Source organism: Carettochelys insculpta, chromosome 4, assembly GCF_033958435.1.
Source record: "Carettochelys insculpta isolate YL-2023 chromosome 4, ASM3395843v1, whole genome shotgun sequence".
NCBI classification, from domain to species: Eukaryota; Metazoa; Chordata; order Testudines; family Carettochelyidae; genus Carettochelys; species Carettochelys insculpta.
In genome coordinates, this window is record NC_134140.1 from 43,876,981 (window position 1) to 43,894,455 (window position 17,475).

Here is a 17,475-nt window from a genome sequence, read left to right on the forward strand (position 1 = left end):
TGCAGACTCCAACTAGAAGGCAGGGGTCCCCCCTAACCTACCCGTAGCCCCCGTCTCCATTTTTACAACCAGCCTCACCCTGGCTGGGACCACCTTCACCCTTCTTGGGGTTTGAGCCGCTGGAGTACTATCACAAATCGCTCTCTCCAGTGTCCCAGGTCTCTCGACAATCTCGCTCCCCCAGACGCAGGGGGTATGCACCAAGGGAGTGGTCCAGGTCACCTTCCCAAGAACAGTGCCCATGCTGCCATGGTCATCCCTATCACGCGGGGCATAGACACCACTGGCAGTCTACCAGGGAAAGATCCCCACAGACGGTCCCGTATCCCCGAGGGCAATCACGAACGGGGACAGAGACTCAAGTATCTCAGGGGGAACTGGTTATGGAATCCTGAGATTTTCCCTTGCAAGCTTCCAGCGAGCGGATGTACCATTCCCAACAGGAACCGGAAGGGTCCAGAGAGGCGTATCCTAGTGGTTCCTCGCTCTCCTCCCCGGACGAGGCTACGGCCCCGGGGGACGTCCATCCTCCGGACGATCTCAAACAGTTTCAAGAGCTGTTTAAAAGGGTGGCCTTCACGCAAGGCATCCAGACAGCAGAGGTGCAAGAGAAACACCATAAGCTCCTCAAAAATCTGAGACCTCCGGCCTCCTCCAAAATAGCAATACCGCTTGACGAAGCAATCTTGGAGTCCACCAGTATGATATGGCAGACCCCTGCGACTATTCTGCCTGTCCTCAAGAGAGCGGACAAGAAATACTTCGTGCCGGCGAAGGGCATGGAGTTCCTGTTCAGCCACCCACAACCAAATTCCTTGGTGGTAGAGTCGTCACAACAAAGATCAAAGACATCTCAATTCAAGACAGGGGGAATGGACAAAGATGCCAAGAAACTAGAGCTGTTCAGCAGAAAGGTCTACTCCTCCTCCACACTACTGTTGTGAATGGCAAATTACGCAGCGCATCTAGTGAACCACAATTTCAACAACTACACTAGGTTAACCTCCCTCATGGACTCGCTTCCAGAGGACAAGAAACCGGTGCTCAAGGCCATCGTGCAAGAAGGATACGCGGCCTCGAGGACGGGAGTTCAGATCGCCCTGGATGTTGCGGACACAGCAGCACGCTCCACAGCTACGGCAGTGGTGATGCAAAGGGAGTCCTGGCTCCAGACTTCGGGTATACCGAGGGACCTGCAGGCAAAGATAGTCGATCTTTCCTTCGACTTGCAGAAGCTGTTTGCTGAATCAACTGACTCGGTCCTTCATTCCAGTAAAGATTCAAGAGCCACACTTAGAACCCTGGAGATTTACACTCCTCCATACAGAAAGAAAAAGTACTACCCTCAACAAAGACGGTACCAGTACCAGCCACAGCGTCCCCAGTACCACAGGGGTTACGAGCAAGGGCGACATCAACAGCACCAGCAGTACAGAACTCCCAGGCGACGTTCCCAACAGAGCCGTGCGTCCTCGGGGCAGGGCCAAAGGCCACAAGTTTGACACACAGATCCAGGGCTGCGCCATCACTACCATCGCACAAGGTCATCCGAAGCGGTTATTCCACCATCGCCTCCGACCATTCTACGACCAGTGGCAAAGGATCACCACAGACAAATGGGTGCTGGAGATCATAGCCACGGGGTACGCCATCCCCTTCCAGTTGCTCCCACCGCCACGACCTCCACCCAGGCCCCACCTCCAGGAGGCCTCCCACGTAGCGAGGCTCAAGCAGGAGGTAGACCATCTCATGCTCATAGGGGCAGTGGAAAGAGTGCCGGAGCAACTGCAAGGGAAAGGGTTCTACTCGAGGTACTTCCTCACGGAGAAAAAGACAGGAGGCTGGAGGCCCATCTTAGATCTTCGAGGCCTCAACCGGTACCTGCGCAAGCAACGCTTTCGGATGATCACAATCGCCTCCATCCTTACGGCACTAGACGATGGAGATTGGTTCGCAGCCCTCGACTTACAAGACGCGTATTTTCACATAACTATCCATCCGGCTCACCGACGATTCCTCAGGTTCATGGTAGGCAAAGAACATTTTCAATACAAGGTCCTACCATTTGGCCTCTCCTCGGCCCCCAGAGTCTTCACCAAGATCTTGGCAGTGGTGTCAGCCTACCTGCACAGACAGGGGTTATTTATATTCCCGTATCTGGATGACTGCCTACTCAAAGGGGCCTCGAAGGAGGAGGTACTACGCATGATACGCGTCACAGCAGGCACGTTCTCTTCGCCTGGCCTGGTTATCAATCTGGCAAAATCAAAGATAGACCCCACACAGGACATAGAGTTCATAGGGGCACTCATAAATTCTATTACAGCGAGAGTGTATCTACCAGAGACGCTTTCGGGCCATCGGCTCCCTCGTGCAAGTCATCACCTTCAGCCCTACGGTGCCGGTTCTGACGTGCTTACAGCTGCTGGGCCACATGGCAGCAGCGACGTTCGTAGTACAGAACGCCAGGTTACACATGCGCAGCATGCAGCACTGGCTGGCGAGCGTATACAAACTGGCAGCACACACCGTTCAGAGGGTGGTGTCGCCCACAACAGAGGTGCGCAAATCCCTGCAATGGTGGGTAAACCCCAAGAACTTGCTAACAGGGGTACCCTTCCACCAACCACAAATATCGGTTTTTCTTACTACAGATGCCTCCCTCATAGGGTGGGGAGCACACATGGGTGAAGAGGTGACACAAGGGCTGTGGTCCTCCACGGAGCAGTCACTGCACATAAATATACTGGAGCTCAGAGCAGTTTTCAACGCCTGCAGACACTTTCGAGACCATATACAAGGCAAAGTAGTCGAGATCAGTACAGACAATACCTCCACCATGTTTTATATAAATCGGCAAGGAGGAGCTCGGTCCCGTGCCTTATGTGCGGAAGCAGTCCGGTTATGGAACTGGTGCATCGCCAACAATATAATCTTGAAAGCCTCGTACTTACCAGGCGCTCACAATGTGAAGGCAGACCGGCTGAGCAGGCGTTTCGCACTCACGCACGAGTGGCAGATCCGTCCCGATCTGCTACGACCGATTTTTCACGCATGGGGTTTTCCCCAGATAGACCTGTTTGCCACTCAACACAACAAGAAGTGCCCACGATTCTGCTCCAGGGCAGGACTGGGACGCGGGTCCCTGGGGGACGCATTCTCGATCTCCTGGAGGGGCCCCCTGCTTTACACTTTTCCTCCCACAGTGCTGATCCACAAAGTCTTGCAGAAAGCCAGGAGGGAAGGAGCCCGAATGATCCTGATAGTCCCAACGTGGGATCGACAACAATGGTTCCCCCTACTCCTGTGCATGTCGGACCGTCCACCGATGCCCCTTCCGGTGGCGCCGGATCTGCTCACGCAAGCCCAGGGGTCCATAGTGCATCCGCACCCCCAAGGCCTGCGACTACAAGCTTGGTTAATCCATGGCTCAGCTCCCTAGAGAGCACATGTATGGAGGAAGTGCAACAAGTCCTAGAAAGTAGCAGGAGGACTTCCACCAGGAAGACCTACAAGCAGAAATGGACTCGTTTCATGGCATGGTGTTCTACCAAACAGCTAGCCCCCCTTTCGGTGCCTATACCTGTAATATTAGAATATCTACTGGACCTCAAGAGAGGAGGACTCTCACTATCCTCGTTAAAGGTCCACCTTGCCGCCATTTCGGCGTTCAGACACGAAGAGGAAGGGCACATGGTGTTCGCCCATCCCATGGTTACCAGGTTCCTCAAAGGGTTGGTAAACCTATACCCCCCTCGGACACCGCTTCCACCTTCGTGGAACGTGGACCTGGTGCTTAATGCGCTAACGGGACCACCGTTCGAGCCTTTGGCCACGGTTTCCCTCCGCCTCCTTACGATAAAGACGACCTTTCTTCTCGCAATCACGTCAGCTCGCAGGGTGAGCGAGCTTGCGGCAGGCAGTTATGGCAATGCCACCCTGCACTGTTTTTTCCAAGGAGGCGGTAACCATACGGCTGCATCCAGCCTTTGTTCCTAAAGTTTCTTCTGAGTTTCACATTAACGAACCTATTGTTTTACCCTCGTTTTATCCAAAGCCTCATAACTCTAACAAAGAGGCGCGCCTACACCTCCTGGACATAAGGAGGGCGCTAGCCTTCTATATAGACAGGACCAAGTCCTTCCGGAAAACGGATAGACTCCTAGTCTCTCTCGCTCCCAAATCGAAAGGAGAAGGTCTCTCTTCGCAGAGAATCTCGAAGCACATCATATCCTGCATAAAAATGTGCTACAAACTCAAAAAGACTCCTTTACTGGCCATGCCCAGGGCTCATTCCACTAGGGCGGTGGCGGCATCAACAGCCTTTTTCAAGGGTGTTGCCCTAAAAGACATTTGCAGAGCGGCAACCTGGTCATCCTGTGACACCTTCGCCAAACATTACGCCCTTCACAGGGTATTCCAAGAGGATACCCGTCTCTCGACAGCGGTCCTCTCGGGGACAAGCTGCACATAATCCGATTACCCACTTCCTATCTTGGGTTACTGCTGGGTAGTCACCTAATGTGGAGCACCCACGGGGACACTCGAAGAAGAAAGAAAGGTTACTCACCATAGTAACGGTGGTTCTTCGAGATGTGTCCCCGTGGGTGCTCCACTACCCGCCCATCCTCCCCGCTTTGGATCTCTGTTTAGTGTTTTGCAGGAGCATCCGAGGCGGTTGGTCAAGGAACTGGCGGGGACCGGATCGCGCACATGGCCAGGAGCGCGCAGGGGAGCGGCGCGCACCGGCGCATGCGCGGTCCGGCAGAAACTGCTTGGAAGATCCGATCTGCGGCGCCGGGCAAGCCCAACACCTAATGTGGAGCACCCATGGGGACACATCTCGAAGAACCACCGTTACTACGGTGAGTAACCTTTCTTTCTGCTGAGAGTTTTTAGGACAGCGTACTAGCCTGTCTTTACTATCTAACACGGTAGAACCATAAGCTCTAGTCTCCTGAAGTTTAGCAGTATTTTGCCTAATTTCCTCAGTTATATATGCGCATTCCCTTACTTCACGGAGTGAAAGCTAAGACTGGGCAGGGAGAAGAAAAGGTGCTTAGAATGCCCTGAACTGATCAGAAAACTACTCCAGTGTAGGATTGGAAACCTTGCATTTGATCAGCTCCCACCCTACCCCGCAGTAATGAAAGTAAACTGGACACTCACTTCTGTTTGTACGCTTTATCCTGACAAACAGAGACGCCATGCAAGGTATTTTCACTAGTCACAGATTTATCAATTCCTGTTTTATTTGTGCTGATATTTTCTCTGAAGTTTGTTTTCCTGTCATAAATTTGATATTTACTTGTGCTAAAATGAATAAATCTCACATAGTCCATGTTTCAGACACGAGGTAATCTCACTTAAGGGTTGGTACTGGTCCACTGAGAGCTTTGTAGTGCTCCTCGATGGAGTTTCTCTCAGGCTTATAGTGCAAACATTACCTGTTGCAGGGAAGAAAATCCAAGGAGGCTGAAGATGTTCTGAATGAGATGATGTTCCAAGATATTGAGTACCCTGGGTACAATGACTTTAGAGCAGAGGCTTTTCTTCACCAGCAAAAGAAACAGGAATGCTTGAAAAAGGCAGAGGAGGCCTATCGCATGGGTATGAAGCCTGTGGCAACATTTTATGCACAACAGGTAAAAATAGAAAAGAGAAAGTTGATTAATTTGTGTTTTTGATTTGAGGATGTGCAGTTAATACCCAATTGGATGTGATTTATCATGAATTCATCTATTGTACTTGTTTGGATTTCCTTTATTATTAAACCTCCGAAAATATGCAAATCTTGGGAAGTCATTTGTCTATCACAAGTGATTAGAAAGTAGATTGTAGTTTTACACTGATCTGAAACCTTGTGTAAACTAATATTTGTAATACAAATTTCTGTTGAAAGTTTTAAAACTAAGAAATACTCATCACTTTGTCATACAGTGATATAGAAATGTTAATATAAAACCCTTTTCTAATATAAAATATAGTGTTTTGTACATAATTGTGTTGAATTTTATTACCTGTCTTTCATATCAGTGAGTTGAGAAATCTTACTGCAATATTTAGTATCTGATTTTTTTTTAAAGTGGCTTTGTGATATTTCTAAACCAGATACTGTTATGGCTTGTTCAGGGTGATTGGATGGACAGAAATATGCGGATTGTTGGACAGAAATATAATTTCAACCACCAGCCAGTCTTTTTCGTCATGGACACAAGTTACAATATAAATTTGCAAAAAAAAAAAACCTTATTCTAGGGCTTTTAGGAAAAGGATAACACCCTCATTCTTGTGAAACACTTGGTTTTTAATTGTTCTTCTTTGTACTTTCAATTTGAGGCAGAATTATAAAAAACTAATAAAAAAACCCTAGATTTTGCTTTTGAGCCTGCGTTTGAGACTTGAGCATTTGTGGTCTTTGTCTGCTTTTTTAGCCCCCAACAAGTGAGAGTTGCAGAGTTGTTATGTTTGAATCCTCCACTAATACTGGTCAGCCACTTTAGCAAAATTCCATTTGCAGTCTCCTCATATATTTATTGAACCTTCGGGTTAATATCCTATGACTATTTCCACAGTTATAAAACTGGGCTGACAGACCTTCAAGAGTACTATTTGCTGCTACATTCTCTGTAGTGATGATACCTGAGGGATTTAGAGGAAGAGATTGTCCTGACTGAAATGGAAGTGAATATACATCAGTTACAGAAAATACTTAGCTTGTCATGGATCAGAAATGTGGGGCAACTCTAAACCAAGAGCCCAGTATTGAAAACATGATGCCAGCTATAATGCTTAGTGAGTGGTAATTGTTTATGGAATTGGGTTCTTGGTTTGGGGTTGTTCCACATACCTGGCTCATGATAAGCTCTTGTTACTCAGGCTACTCCTTGCACTAATTACAGGACAGGTAATACATACTTGTAAGACTACACCTGGGTGTGCATGGGTCTGGGTCTCCTCTGCAGATCTCTCTTATTTGAAATGTTTTGCTGTTTTTTTTGTTTTGTTTTTGTTTCTATTTTTATTTTTAATTTTTTTTTTTAAATTTTTTTAAGATTGTTTCTGTTCAGCTGCTCCAGGTTATGTTGACAAGTCCAGTCCTTGTGCTTTCCTTTAACCCTGTACTCCATAGCAGGCTGCACTATCCTTCTGATTACTCTTGGGTTAATTCTTCATTATTGCGCGCATACATAATGTATGGCTCTTACAGATTTTTTTGTTTCCATTCAGAAAAATGACTTCTAATAGGGAAGCAGAGGCAAGCTACAAGAGTGGTCATGTGCCCATTTTCAGGAGTGCAGGCGGATTGGTTGAGGCATGCAGAGCAGTCAGTAGAGACCTAAATCACCTAGGAGGGGAGCAAAGGGAGGACTATGCAGGCATGTATGTGTGAGAGAGAAACACTCTGTCCATCTTGTGGCATGGAGGGGTCAGACTTTGGGGTTTCTGAGGAGGTAGGCAAAGGGGCAGGCTCTGTCCTTTCAGGAGGAGAAGCTTGTGTGTTTAGTGAGTTGTTCCCATTGTTCCTAGAAAATTCTTCCAGGAGTATAAAACAGGGCTAAAAATTGTAAAGCTCCTTTATGTTGCCAGAGTGGTATAATGGGGCTTTATTATGAAGGACAGTGTAGCCTTATAAATGCTTCTGCTGCTTCAGTGATTAGAACCCATCTAAATTTTTGGACTGACAAAATTTCCTGTCAGAATGTGCTCTATGAACTGTTTGCTAGTGACCTTTCCAGAGATGGACAGTAGCCAGAAAAACTGTAAGTTTGAGTCCTCTGCCCTCTCTTGCTCTTCAGGTGTGTATGATGTAACACAGAGCATGTGGCTACATATATTTGTTGACTAATTACTACAAGTGAAGGGTTAACACTAGCTACTTTACCATTAGACAAGCTATGTCTACACTACAGCACTCTTCCAAAAGAAGATCTAACAGAAGATATCCTCTGGAAGAGATCATCTTTTGAAAGAATGTGTCCACACAGAAAAAGAGGATTAATCTTGTGATCTGCTCTTTTGAAAGAGAGCAGCCACACAGCCCAGGCCACTTTTTTGAAAGAGCAGAGCAGGAAACACCATGGACCCTGGGTCATATGGCTACCAAGCCCTCTGGGAGCCTGGCCGGTTGCCCCCTTAAAGGGCCACTCCCAGACACCCCGGCACTGCACACACTGAGGCCTGCTGAGCAGATCAAAGGGAAGCAGAGCCAGTGCAGTGACCACATGGCCAACGCACCTCCAGATGGACCTCCAGAAGCACCCAGGAATGGCCATCTTGAATGCTGTGGTTCAGCTGCTGTTCACGGTGGTCATGGCTGCCCTCCACCTCCTCTGTGGGTGAGCTCTCCCACTGGTAGCATGGAGCCCCCTCTTTCCGGGACCCTGCCAGCACCCCTCCCAGTGCCCCAGCCCCTCTGAAGCCACCACAGCACCTCAGACTGATGGGACCAGCTCATCATGGGGGAGTGAGACAACACCAGATGGCTCCGGAATTTCTGTATGAGCAAGCAGACCTTCCTGGAGCTCTCACTGTCCTTTGTTTTCTTATCTGTCTTGCATTCTCTTCTGTACTCTGTGCAAGCTTTGACCAGTGTCTTGTGAGGTTTAATCGTAGGTTTTACTGAGACACTTTCAGAATTTCAGTCGTGATTTTAGTTTAACAGTTTGATTCAATGATATTTAAAAGCACCCTCCTTGGCTACGTCTACATGTGCACGCTACTTCGAAATAGCTTATTTTGATGTAGTGACATCGAAATAGGCTATTTCGATGAATAACATCTACACGTCCTCCAGGGCTGGCAACGTCGACATTCAACTTTGACGTTGGGCAGCACCACATTGAAATAGGCACTGCGAGGGAACGTCTACACACCAAAGTAGCACACATCGAAATAAGCAGCCAGGAGCAGCTGCAGACAGGGTCACAGGGCAGACTCAACAGCAAGCCGCTCCCTTAAAGGGCCCCCCCAGACACAGTTGCACTAAACAACACAAGAGCCACAGAGCTGACAACTGGTTGCAGACCCTGTGCATGCAGCATGGATCCCCAGCTGCCGCAGCAGCAGCCAGAAGCCCTGGGTTAAGGGCTGCTGCACACGGTGACCATACAGCCCTGCAGGGGCTGGAGAGAGAGCGTCTCTCAACCCCTCAGCTGATGGCCGCCATGGAGGACCCCGCTATTTCGATGTTGCGGGACGTGGATCGGCTACACGTGCCCTACTTTGACGTTCAACTTCGAAGTAGGGCGCTATTCCCATCCCCTCATGGGGTTAGCGACTTCGACGTCTCGCCGCCTAACGTCAATTTCAACTTTGAAATAGCTCCCAACACGTGTAGCCATGACAGGCGCTATTTCGAAGTTGGCGCCGCTACTTCGAAGTAGCGTGCACGTGTAGACGCGGCCCTTGAGCTGTCATCTTGAATCCAGATAGCCAGTAAGGAGCTTAGAATTTAACTAGTGATGTGTTTATGAATAAAGGGTCGACTTCATGAGCAGAAGATGAAAGAAGCAAATCAAGATGCTGCTGTGCATATCTTTGAGAAAGTAAATGCATCCCGGCTGCCTGAGAATATTTTGGATCTTCATGGTCTTCATGTCGATGAATCCATTAATCATTTGTCCAGAGTACTACAGGAGAAAAGTCAAGGTAGGAATAACCTAGTAATCCATTCAAGCATTCATTTCTTTGATGCTGTGCTCAGGATGCCAAAGTAAAAAGAACACATTTGATATACAGGGAAATAGAAGGAGGTGAATATTAATAATAAGGGCAACTTAGTAACACCTGAAAACAATGTGGTTTTATTGCAGATTTCGTGATTCCCAGTGAATGGTGATATGCTATGTCATGGAAATGTAAATATTTTGTCTTTTTACTACACTATTCTCAATTTTTTCATTTCTTTGTTTTTTCGGTTGTAGTTAATCGCATTTTTCTTTCCCTTTTTGAATCATCTTTTCACCCCCCTTCTCTTAGTATTTTAGTTTTTTTAATCTGAAAATATTATGTTTGCATACCAACATTATTCAGTAATGTCCTAATACAAGGTTTGTACAAGTGTTCAGATTATTAAATTGTCTGTCAGTGGCCTTTAGTATAAAATTGTCACTTGTATAGTGTATACTCTCAAGTTCAGAAAACATTGTAAGTTTCCTAAATGTTGTTCTCTGCAGTTGTGCATGTAGGAGCTCTTAATTTTCCTCCCAGTGAAGCAATCAAATCAAAACATGTCATTAAAATACAGAATATTTCCTTTATGAATTAAACCTTACATTTACATGGCATGAATTACTTATAAAACACTTGGAATGTTTTATAAGAAAGACGTGCCATATAAGGCACAACCACGTGAGCAGAAAACACGTTTATCTGCTCTTTTTAGAAACTGTGTGTTAAATGGTGCCTCTCACTTGCTCTGTGCATGCCATAGGTTTGCTCATTCATGCTAGTCATAAAATGAAACTCCTAAACAATAAGCTGTAATGTCTGCTCATTAAAATACTGTATATTCTTCCATGAATTCATAGAGTTTTAATTTCCTACAGCCCAGTACTCTGGAACTGTGGCAGAATGGTCCTTTTTCAGTAGCCTCCTGATTCTGAAATATTTGTTTGTTTCAGTTCCATGGAAAAAGACCATTCTTGGCTTGAGATTCTTCAAAAGTTGTCAAAGATCACAGATAATATAAAAATAGATTAAGGGGGGAGAGGGAGGTTAGGATAGGTCCTACCCAAAGTGCCATCTGTAAGTGCTCCCTTCAGTAAAATAAATAAATAAAGGGCCGTAGGTTTAGAAGAAGCTAGCACCTTACGTAATTTAGTTGTACAATCCAGATTAATATAACTCTTTCTCCCTCCCCCCATATGCCACATACAGAGGATATAGCCGGTAACAGTAGATTACTACATCCTTTTCTAGGGGCAGATCATTCAGGACTAATAGTGAAGACCTAAGTCAGGGGTCTGATTCCAGGCTAGCAGGTCATACCTGGCCAGAGCAGTTTCTCAGTCTGGCTCAGGAATGCCAAGGGTGGGGGGCTGTCAATTCTCATCACCCCACCCCTGCCAACCACTACCCTACCCCTCTCCCACTCATGGTACACTGTCTCTGAAGGCCATTTCTCTGAGGGGATGGGGTGCCTTTGGGGGTGGTGTGCGGGAGTTGATGGCAGAATGGATCAGGGCTTGGGCAACAGGAACAGACAAACCCCACACCCAGCCAGCCAGTACTCCCAGGCCAGATTGCAAAACTGCTTCAGCTGGGGGTGGTCTGCAGGCCTGGACTTTGAGACCCCTGACCGAGAGAAAAGCCTTAATAGAGATGATGCTGGTGTATGTAAACAATATATTGATCCTTGGGATGTTCTCAAGAACCTGCTCTGGTGTTTCAGAAGGTACTGTCCTGCTAGTGTGATTTTTGATTCAGAGGTTAAAAGTACTGTAAGATCCTCCCATCTTTGCGTCTTATGAAAATAATTTCAGGTAAAAAAATGTCCTGGTGCAAAAGTGACATGATTAGTTTAGATTGAAGAATTTTACTTCATGTTTGTGATGAGCTCATTCTTGTAAACATGTTCTGCACTGAAAGATCTGTTTTATTATTATGCTCTTCTATCTATCTTGTGTTCTAAATGGACGTAATTTCAAATACAGGTCTGACGAATGATGTCGTGATAAAATCCTTAGTTTCTGTGACAGAACACACTGTATAGGTTTCGAGATCTATTCCAGATTTGAATAGTTCAATCATACATTTCTTTAATGGCACATGTAATTTACTTTTTACGACAGAGGAAAAATGGATGATAGCATTGGATGCCTAAGTTAAAGCTAATGTAGGAAAACAGAATTTTAAATCACTGTGGTGAAAATTACCAGATGTGTGGATAAAACGTTATGTTAAATGCTGAATCTGTGCAGAGAGAACTTTTTAACCGTTATGATTCCTGCTGTAACAGAGTACAAGCAGACTGGTGGTAAACCATATCTTTGTGTGATCACGGGAAGAGGAAACCATAGCCAGGGAGGAGTTGCTCGCATCAAACCAGCAGCCATTAAATACCTCACAAGCCACAACTTCAGGTGAGCTTAGATTTCAGTTACTGATATTTCAAAACTACATTTAGTTAACTAAATGTTGACATGTATTTTAGAATTCTGTACATTTGAGTACGAAAATAGTTCAGGCAAATCAACTCTCCTAACAATTACAGTGGAATTAAAATTTCATGACACAAAACTGTCCCATAAGGGAGGTTTTATAGAATTTTTTTCTGTCCATGTTTACTTTGGCAGATGGATGAAAACAAGCTCTGAGTTTAGTTTTGTGTGCCTAATTAAGTTACTGTTGAGGTTACTGGAGCAAATTACACCAAACACCTCTCTTAGACCCTCACTAGTGTGTCATTCAAGAGACAAGCCTAAATTTCTGCACCTTACCTTGTGGTAAACCCCACAGTCCCTTCACTCTTAGGTTACATCTCTGGGCTGCAGAACTGGTCCCCAACTGAGTTAATGACACAAGTCCAACGCATTTTTGACACCTGCACAAGTTTTCTTTTGGAGCCTGTGACAGCTCATCATTTGCATTTGCAGTACCATAGAACCAGCATTGTCAAAACAACACCTTATGTATTCATTCCCAAATGATACAAAGCATCTAGAGCAAAGAAGAAAAATAATGAAGCCCTTGTGTCGATATTACTTTGATCATTTTAAGGTTTTTTTGCCTTCAGCTTGTTTGATTCTGTCTCTGACTGAGGAGAAGGAGATTGTACTTCTGGAAGTTTTACCAGCCTCCATGGGTGTGAGTTTGCCCACATGTCAGCTTTTTACTGACACACATTGGGAGCCTCTCTCAGATCACCTAGTACCCCCTCTCCTTTTTTCTAGTGTTTTGTGGTTTTAGATCCCCTTTGATCCAAGGCTTAGGCTCCTGAAGAGTAAAACATTTTAGCCTGTTTGGAGTCTCTATTCTGTCTTCTCTGTTATTCTATCATTGTTATTTTGACTGTTTTAAAAGTGTTTCTGAAGCTGTTTTATATTTGATATGGTTATATTTGATATTGTTAACTCATAGCAAATAACCTGTAATAAGAACACAGAGGCTTACACATTTTCATATAAAATACAGGTATTTCCCAGTTCATCATAGTTACCTATTTTCAGTCAGTGTTATTGTTGAGGTTACTGGAGCAAATTACACCAAACACCTCTTTTAGACCCTCACTAGTGTGTCAAAATTGCATTGGCCTGTTTTGTTATCATATCATAATAGAAGTGCATGTCTGATTCATCTTTTATCGTCACTCCAAAAGTTCTCATTGAAAATGTTTGTCTTACATTTCCTTAGGTTTACTACTTTGCATTTTACTACTTTGCATTTTACTAAAATAAATCTAATATTTTATGACAGTATTTCTGATCTGTTTAGATCCCTTTTTATTGCTGTGTCCTGACTAGTTCCTCCAATTCAGTACATGTATAGTTTGTAAAACACCTTCACTAACTATAATCTGTTTAAAAAAATACAGTCAGTTTAACATTAACCCTGCAGTTTTCTGGTAGAGACCTGTTTCCGATAAATGTGAAATGTAAAATCAATAAAAATTTGTACTTTATAAATTCATGACACAAAGTTTGGTCAGCACTGAGCATTTTTGTAAATTTTATCATCAATATTTGTTTCATTATCTTATTAAGACTTGATGTTAGATTTATAAGTTGGCAGTTACTGAGATCCTCTTCACTTTCTGAAGATCAGTACCACATTTGCTTTTCTTCAGAAGAATAGGAGAAGATGGGAAAGATAAAAGCCTAACAAAAATAAAGAGAATTGGACAATTTTTTCTTCTGTCTCCCATTCCAGTTGCCAAAACCATCCTGTTCACAGCTCTCTGATCAGACCATGTTAAGCCTAGCATGTACAGAAGATGTCCTGATTTCTTCATTTTAGAAATCTTGCTATCCTATTTCTGGATGCCAACCTTATTTACTTACTGTATGTTTAATTAGAAGGTATGTGTGGGCATAATATAAATTTTGAATCTTAATCTCTTATTTAACAGGTTCACAGAAATAAAACCAGGCTGCCTGAAAGTCATGCTGAAGTAAAAGAATGTGAAGAAAGGGAGTGCGAAACTAGAAACTGTAAATGTCATCAGTAATGTACTTTTTTAAGAATAGTATTTATTAGAATTTTTTTCTCTTAATTCATACGCAGTTATTTTTGTAAGCATGTGTTTCCAAGAGAATGATAAGAGTGAATGGTATTTTTATCTCAACTCCCAAGGGAAGATCCTCTTACAGCAATTGTAATACGACAAGTGTAGACCTACAATACTGCTGAACAATGTATAATGTTTTTAAAGAGAAATTAAGATCCGATTTTGAAACACTGCTTCCTTCTTGGTGCTGAGAGGGCCTAAGGTTATCTCTGGGCCAACCCATTTTAATACTTGTGGCCTTTGTAACTTCAAAATATACACAGTAAAAACGAGCTTACTAAAGATAAGATAAATGTAGTTAGTGTGTTTTAAAATTTTGAGTTGAGATATTCAAAGGAGTGTAAGGGAGCAGGATGTTCAACTTCCATGGAAATTTGAAATCCAGTGGCAGCTGGGTGCCTAACACTTATAGACCATCTTTGAAAATCTGAGTCAAAATCATTGCGTAGTGATTTCTTGAAAATATGGACTACTTTCGCTGTCCTTAATATTGTTCCTTAACTCTTTTTGAAGCCAAAGGAGGCTGTATATTACAGGGACTCTCTGGATTGGGAATTAAAGTTTGTTAGGAAATTTTATTAATACACTATAGTTCTTTAAGTAGAAAAACATAAAAACATCATAGTATCATTTCTTCCTAGAGTTTTGTCTGTGTATAGTAAATAAATAGTTACTTCTTCAGTAGTGAATATTATGTTTAACTGCAATGCATTTCAAGCACATTTTCTAGGAGCAAAACAGATTACAGTAGTATAGTTGCTAAACTGGATAGATCAGATTAGAGAAAAATTCCTTTGACATTATCAGCTCCTCAGAATCCAGAAAATGTGCTTAAAATTCTTCTGCCCCATACTTAGAAGATACTTTTCAGTAAAAAGAGCATTTATTTTGAGAACAAGCTGGTACATCTTAAAATATGCTTTTATATGGTATGCAACAGTTGAAAAATGAGACATAAATTTCCTCTAAAATAGTAGTTTTTAAAGCTTTGCAATAAAGCTTTGCTTTCCATAACAATTGAGTTACATACTGGAAATAATGTTAGTAGGTAAATGTGAGATATATTTCAATCTTAACTTCAATGGGGGCGGGAGGCAGATTTTACCCTCTGTGCTCACACACAGTTATATATGCACAAATGATAGAACTTGTGCATCACCCCATTTGTGTGTGCCATTGAGGCCGTGGGAGTCCGGCAGGCTTGTTTTCAGCTATCCTGAGCTGCCACCAGTGCGGCAAGGTCTGTGCTATAAAGTGTAGCGTGCTAGCTGAGTTAGCCTATGTCTGTCTGCCCATGCAAGCGTGCCTCCCAGCAGCAATGCACACTGCTTTCTCATAACTGTGTTTTGGTGTGTCGGTACTTACATACATATTTTGTCTCTCCACTTTAGCTTGTTGCCATGTTCCTCTAGGCAAAGTGTTCAAATATGAAAGAACACTGCTTTTCAGGTGCTTACGAGCAGAGATCTTTTTATGCTTCTGCACACTGCTCTATGAACAAAAGGCATGAATATGGTAATGGGCAGTAGTGTTATGCCACAAGACGAACAGATCCTTCTCGATGGAAATCAATAGCCAGACTTCCATTGCATTGTGTATGATCAATACCACTGAGGTAACAATTAAGCAATGCATTTTAAACATGGGATTAGCGCTGTTTAAAGCAGTGGAACTTAAGTATTTGGCTTTGCTGAACTGGGAACTGGGAAGCAGAGTGGAAAAGTGGTGGAGATACAAAAAAAACCATCTCTATCCTGGATTATTTATGTGCTTGTCCAGAAGAAATACTGAAACTTTTTTTCATTTTTTATATTCTTTGTTTTAAGAGCCCAATAATTTTTATAATGGGTTACAATAACCGTGTTTTAAAATATTTTGAAGTACGTAAAGTTTTTGGAACTTCCAGCCTTTAGAGTGTCCTTTTAAGAAGAAATCATGACATAATTTTTAGTATAAAAATTTCACATCTTAAAATATTATCACCAGCACTCTCAAATAACAGACTGTTAAAATAGGTGTCTTCTTTCCTTTCTCTTAGCAGGACACTGTAGAGATTAGTATGCCAAAAATGTGACTCCTTTCTATTAGAAATACTTAATCTAAAAGTTAACTCAGTTTATTAAATTAAAAAAATTCTTCAGAACTTTTTCCTAAAGTTCCTAAATGTAAAGATCATCTTTCATATTCTGGAAATATAAAAATAATAAGGCAAAACTGATGTTTAGAATACTTTTAATATACTTTGGTTCTTTTATTAATACTTTTGGGATTTTTGTAGTTTGTGGTTCAATTTCTTTTAAACTTCAGATATTTTCTAGGCTTAGATCATCTTAAACAGAGTCATAACGGTACATTTTGATGTTGAGAAAGTGGAAACCTTTAACTCAGGAGCCCCCATTCTTAGCATTACAGATGCTCCATACTACCTTTTACGGAAACTATTGTAATAATCATGCACTGTGTGTAAGTGATATTCATTGCTCATGCCTTACAGAACTTGTATTCTCATTGTTTTACTGAGAAGAGGTGCAATTTAACCACATTGAGATCTAATCTGTTCATCAAACATGTGCAGAACATGTGTAGATAAGAAATTAGTCCCAGTATTGTATTATTAAACTAATGTCATTATAAATGTGTTAAGATGTATCATACAGAGAATTTACATTACCAGTGCTTATATCTTTCAGTGTAATTTATGTTTGATAATAAGACCTCTTCACAAAATTGAAGAGAGTAGAACACACTGAAAAAGCAGAGTTCTTTGACTTTTCACAGTTCTGTGGCAGCAAGCGTATTGTCTTTAAAAAGAAAAATGAAGATGTTGCTTTCTCTACTAATGAGCAAACTGTGATGAGGTTTAAGTGGCTGATACCTATGAAACTGCACATAATAAAATTACAATGTTGTGGCTATCTGCTGTAAGTTATTAGGCCCTGTATAATAAAGGATATACACTTCTATTTTTTAAATCAGAATGTGAAAAAATCTTTGTATAAAGTTGTATATTTACTATTAACTATTATTTTCATTTTTACTGGAATACAGTTTTGTAATTTGCATTTAGGGTTTCTTATGTCAGAGAGCATTTACAAATGAAATCTAGTTTAATAAAGGAATTTTACCACAAGCATTATCTTTAGTCTCTCCTTGGAAGACGAACATTTGTCAGCGTTTGAAACAAAATAAAAATGTACCTCTGGAGTTTTGTAAGAGAGCTTGTTTTGACTTCAAGAAGGAAAGAG

At 42.8% G+C, this 17,475-nt stretch overlaps 1 protein-coding gene across 5 annotated transcripts in view; it reads left to right on the forward strand.

Moving 5' to 3' along the window:
* The window catches only part of N4BP2 (NEDD4 binding protein 2), a 62,572-nt gene extending 46,756 nt beyond the window's left edge, over positions 1 to 15,816 (forward strand). For 4 of the 5 annotated variants that reach the window (XM_074992634.1, XM_074992635.1, XM_074992636.1 and 1 more), the window contains 4 exons: positions 5,457 to 5,645; positions 9,483 to 9,651; positions 11,963 to 12,086; positions 14,072 to 15,816. In XM_074992634.1, coding sequence (XP_074848735.1) covers positions 5,457 to 5,645; positions 9,483 to 9,651; positions 11,963 to 12,086; positions 14,072 to 14,117 — 528 coding nt within the window. In that variant the 3' untranslated portion in view covers positions 14,118 to 15,816. Of the gene's footprint in view, positions 1 to 5,456; positions 5,646 to 9,462; positions 9,652 to 11,962; positions 12,087 to 14,071 lie in introns of those variants that run through there. The other variant, XM_074992637.1, reaches the window with a different exon arrangement.
* The last annotated feature ends 1,659 nt before the right edge of the window (positions 15,817 to 17,475 follow it).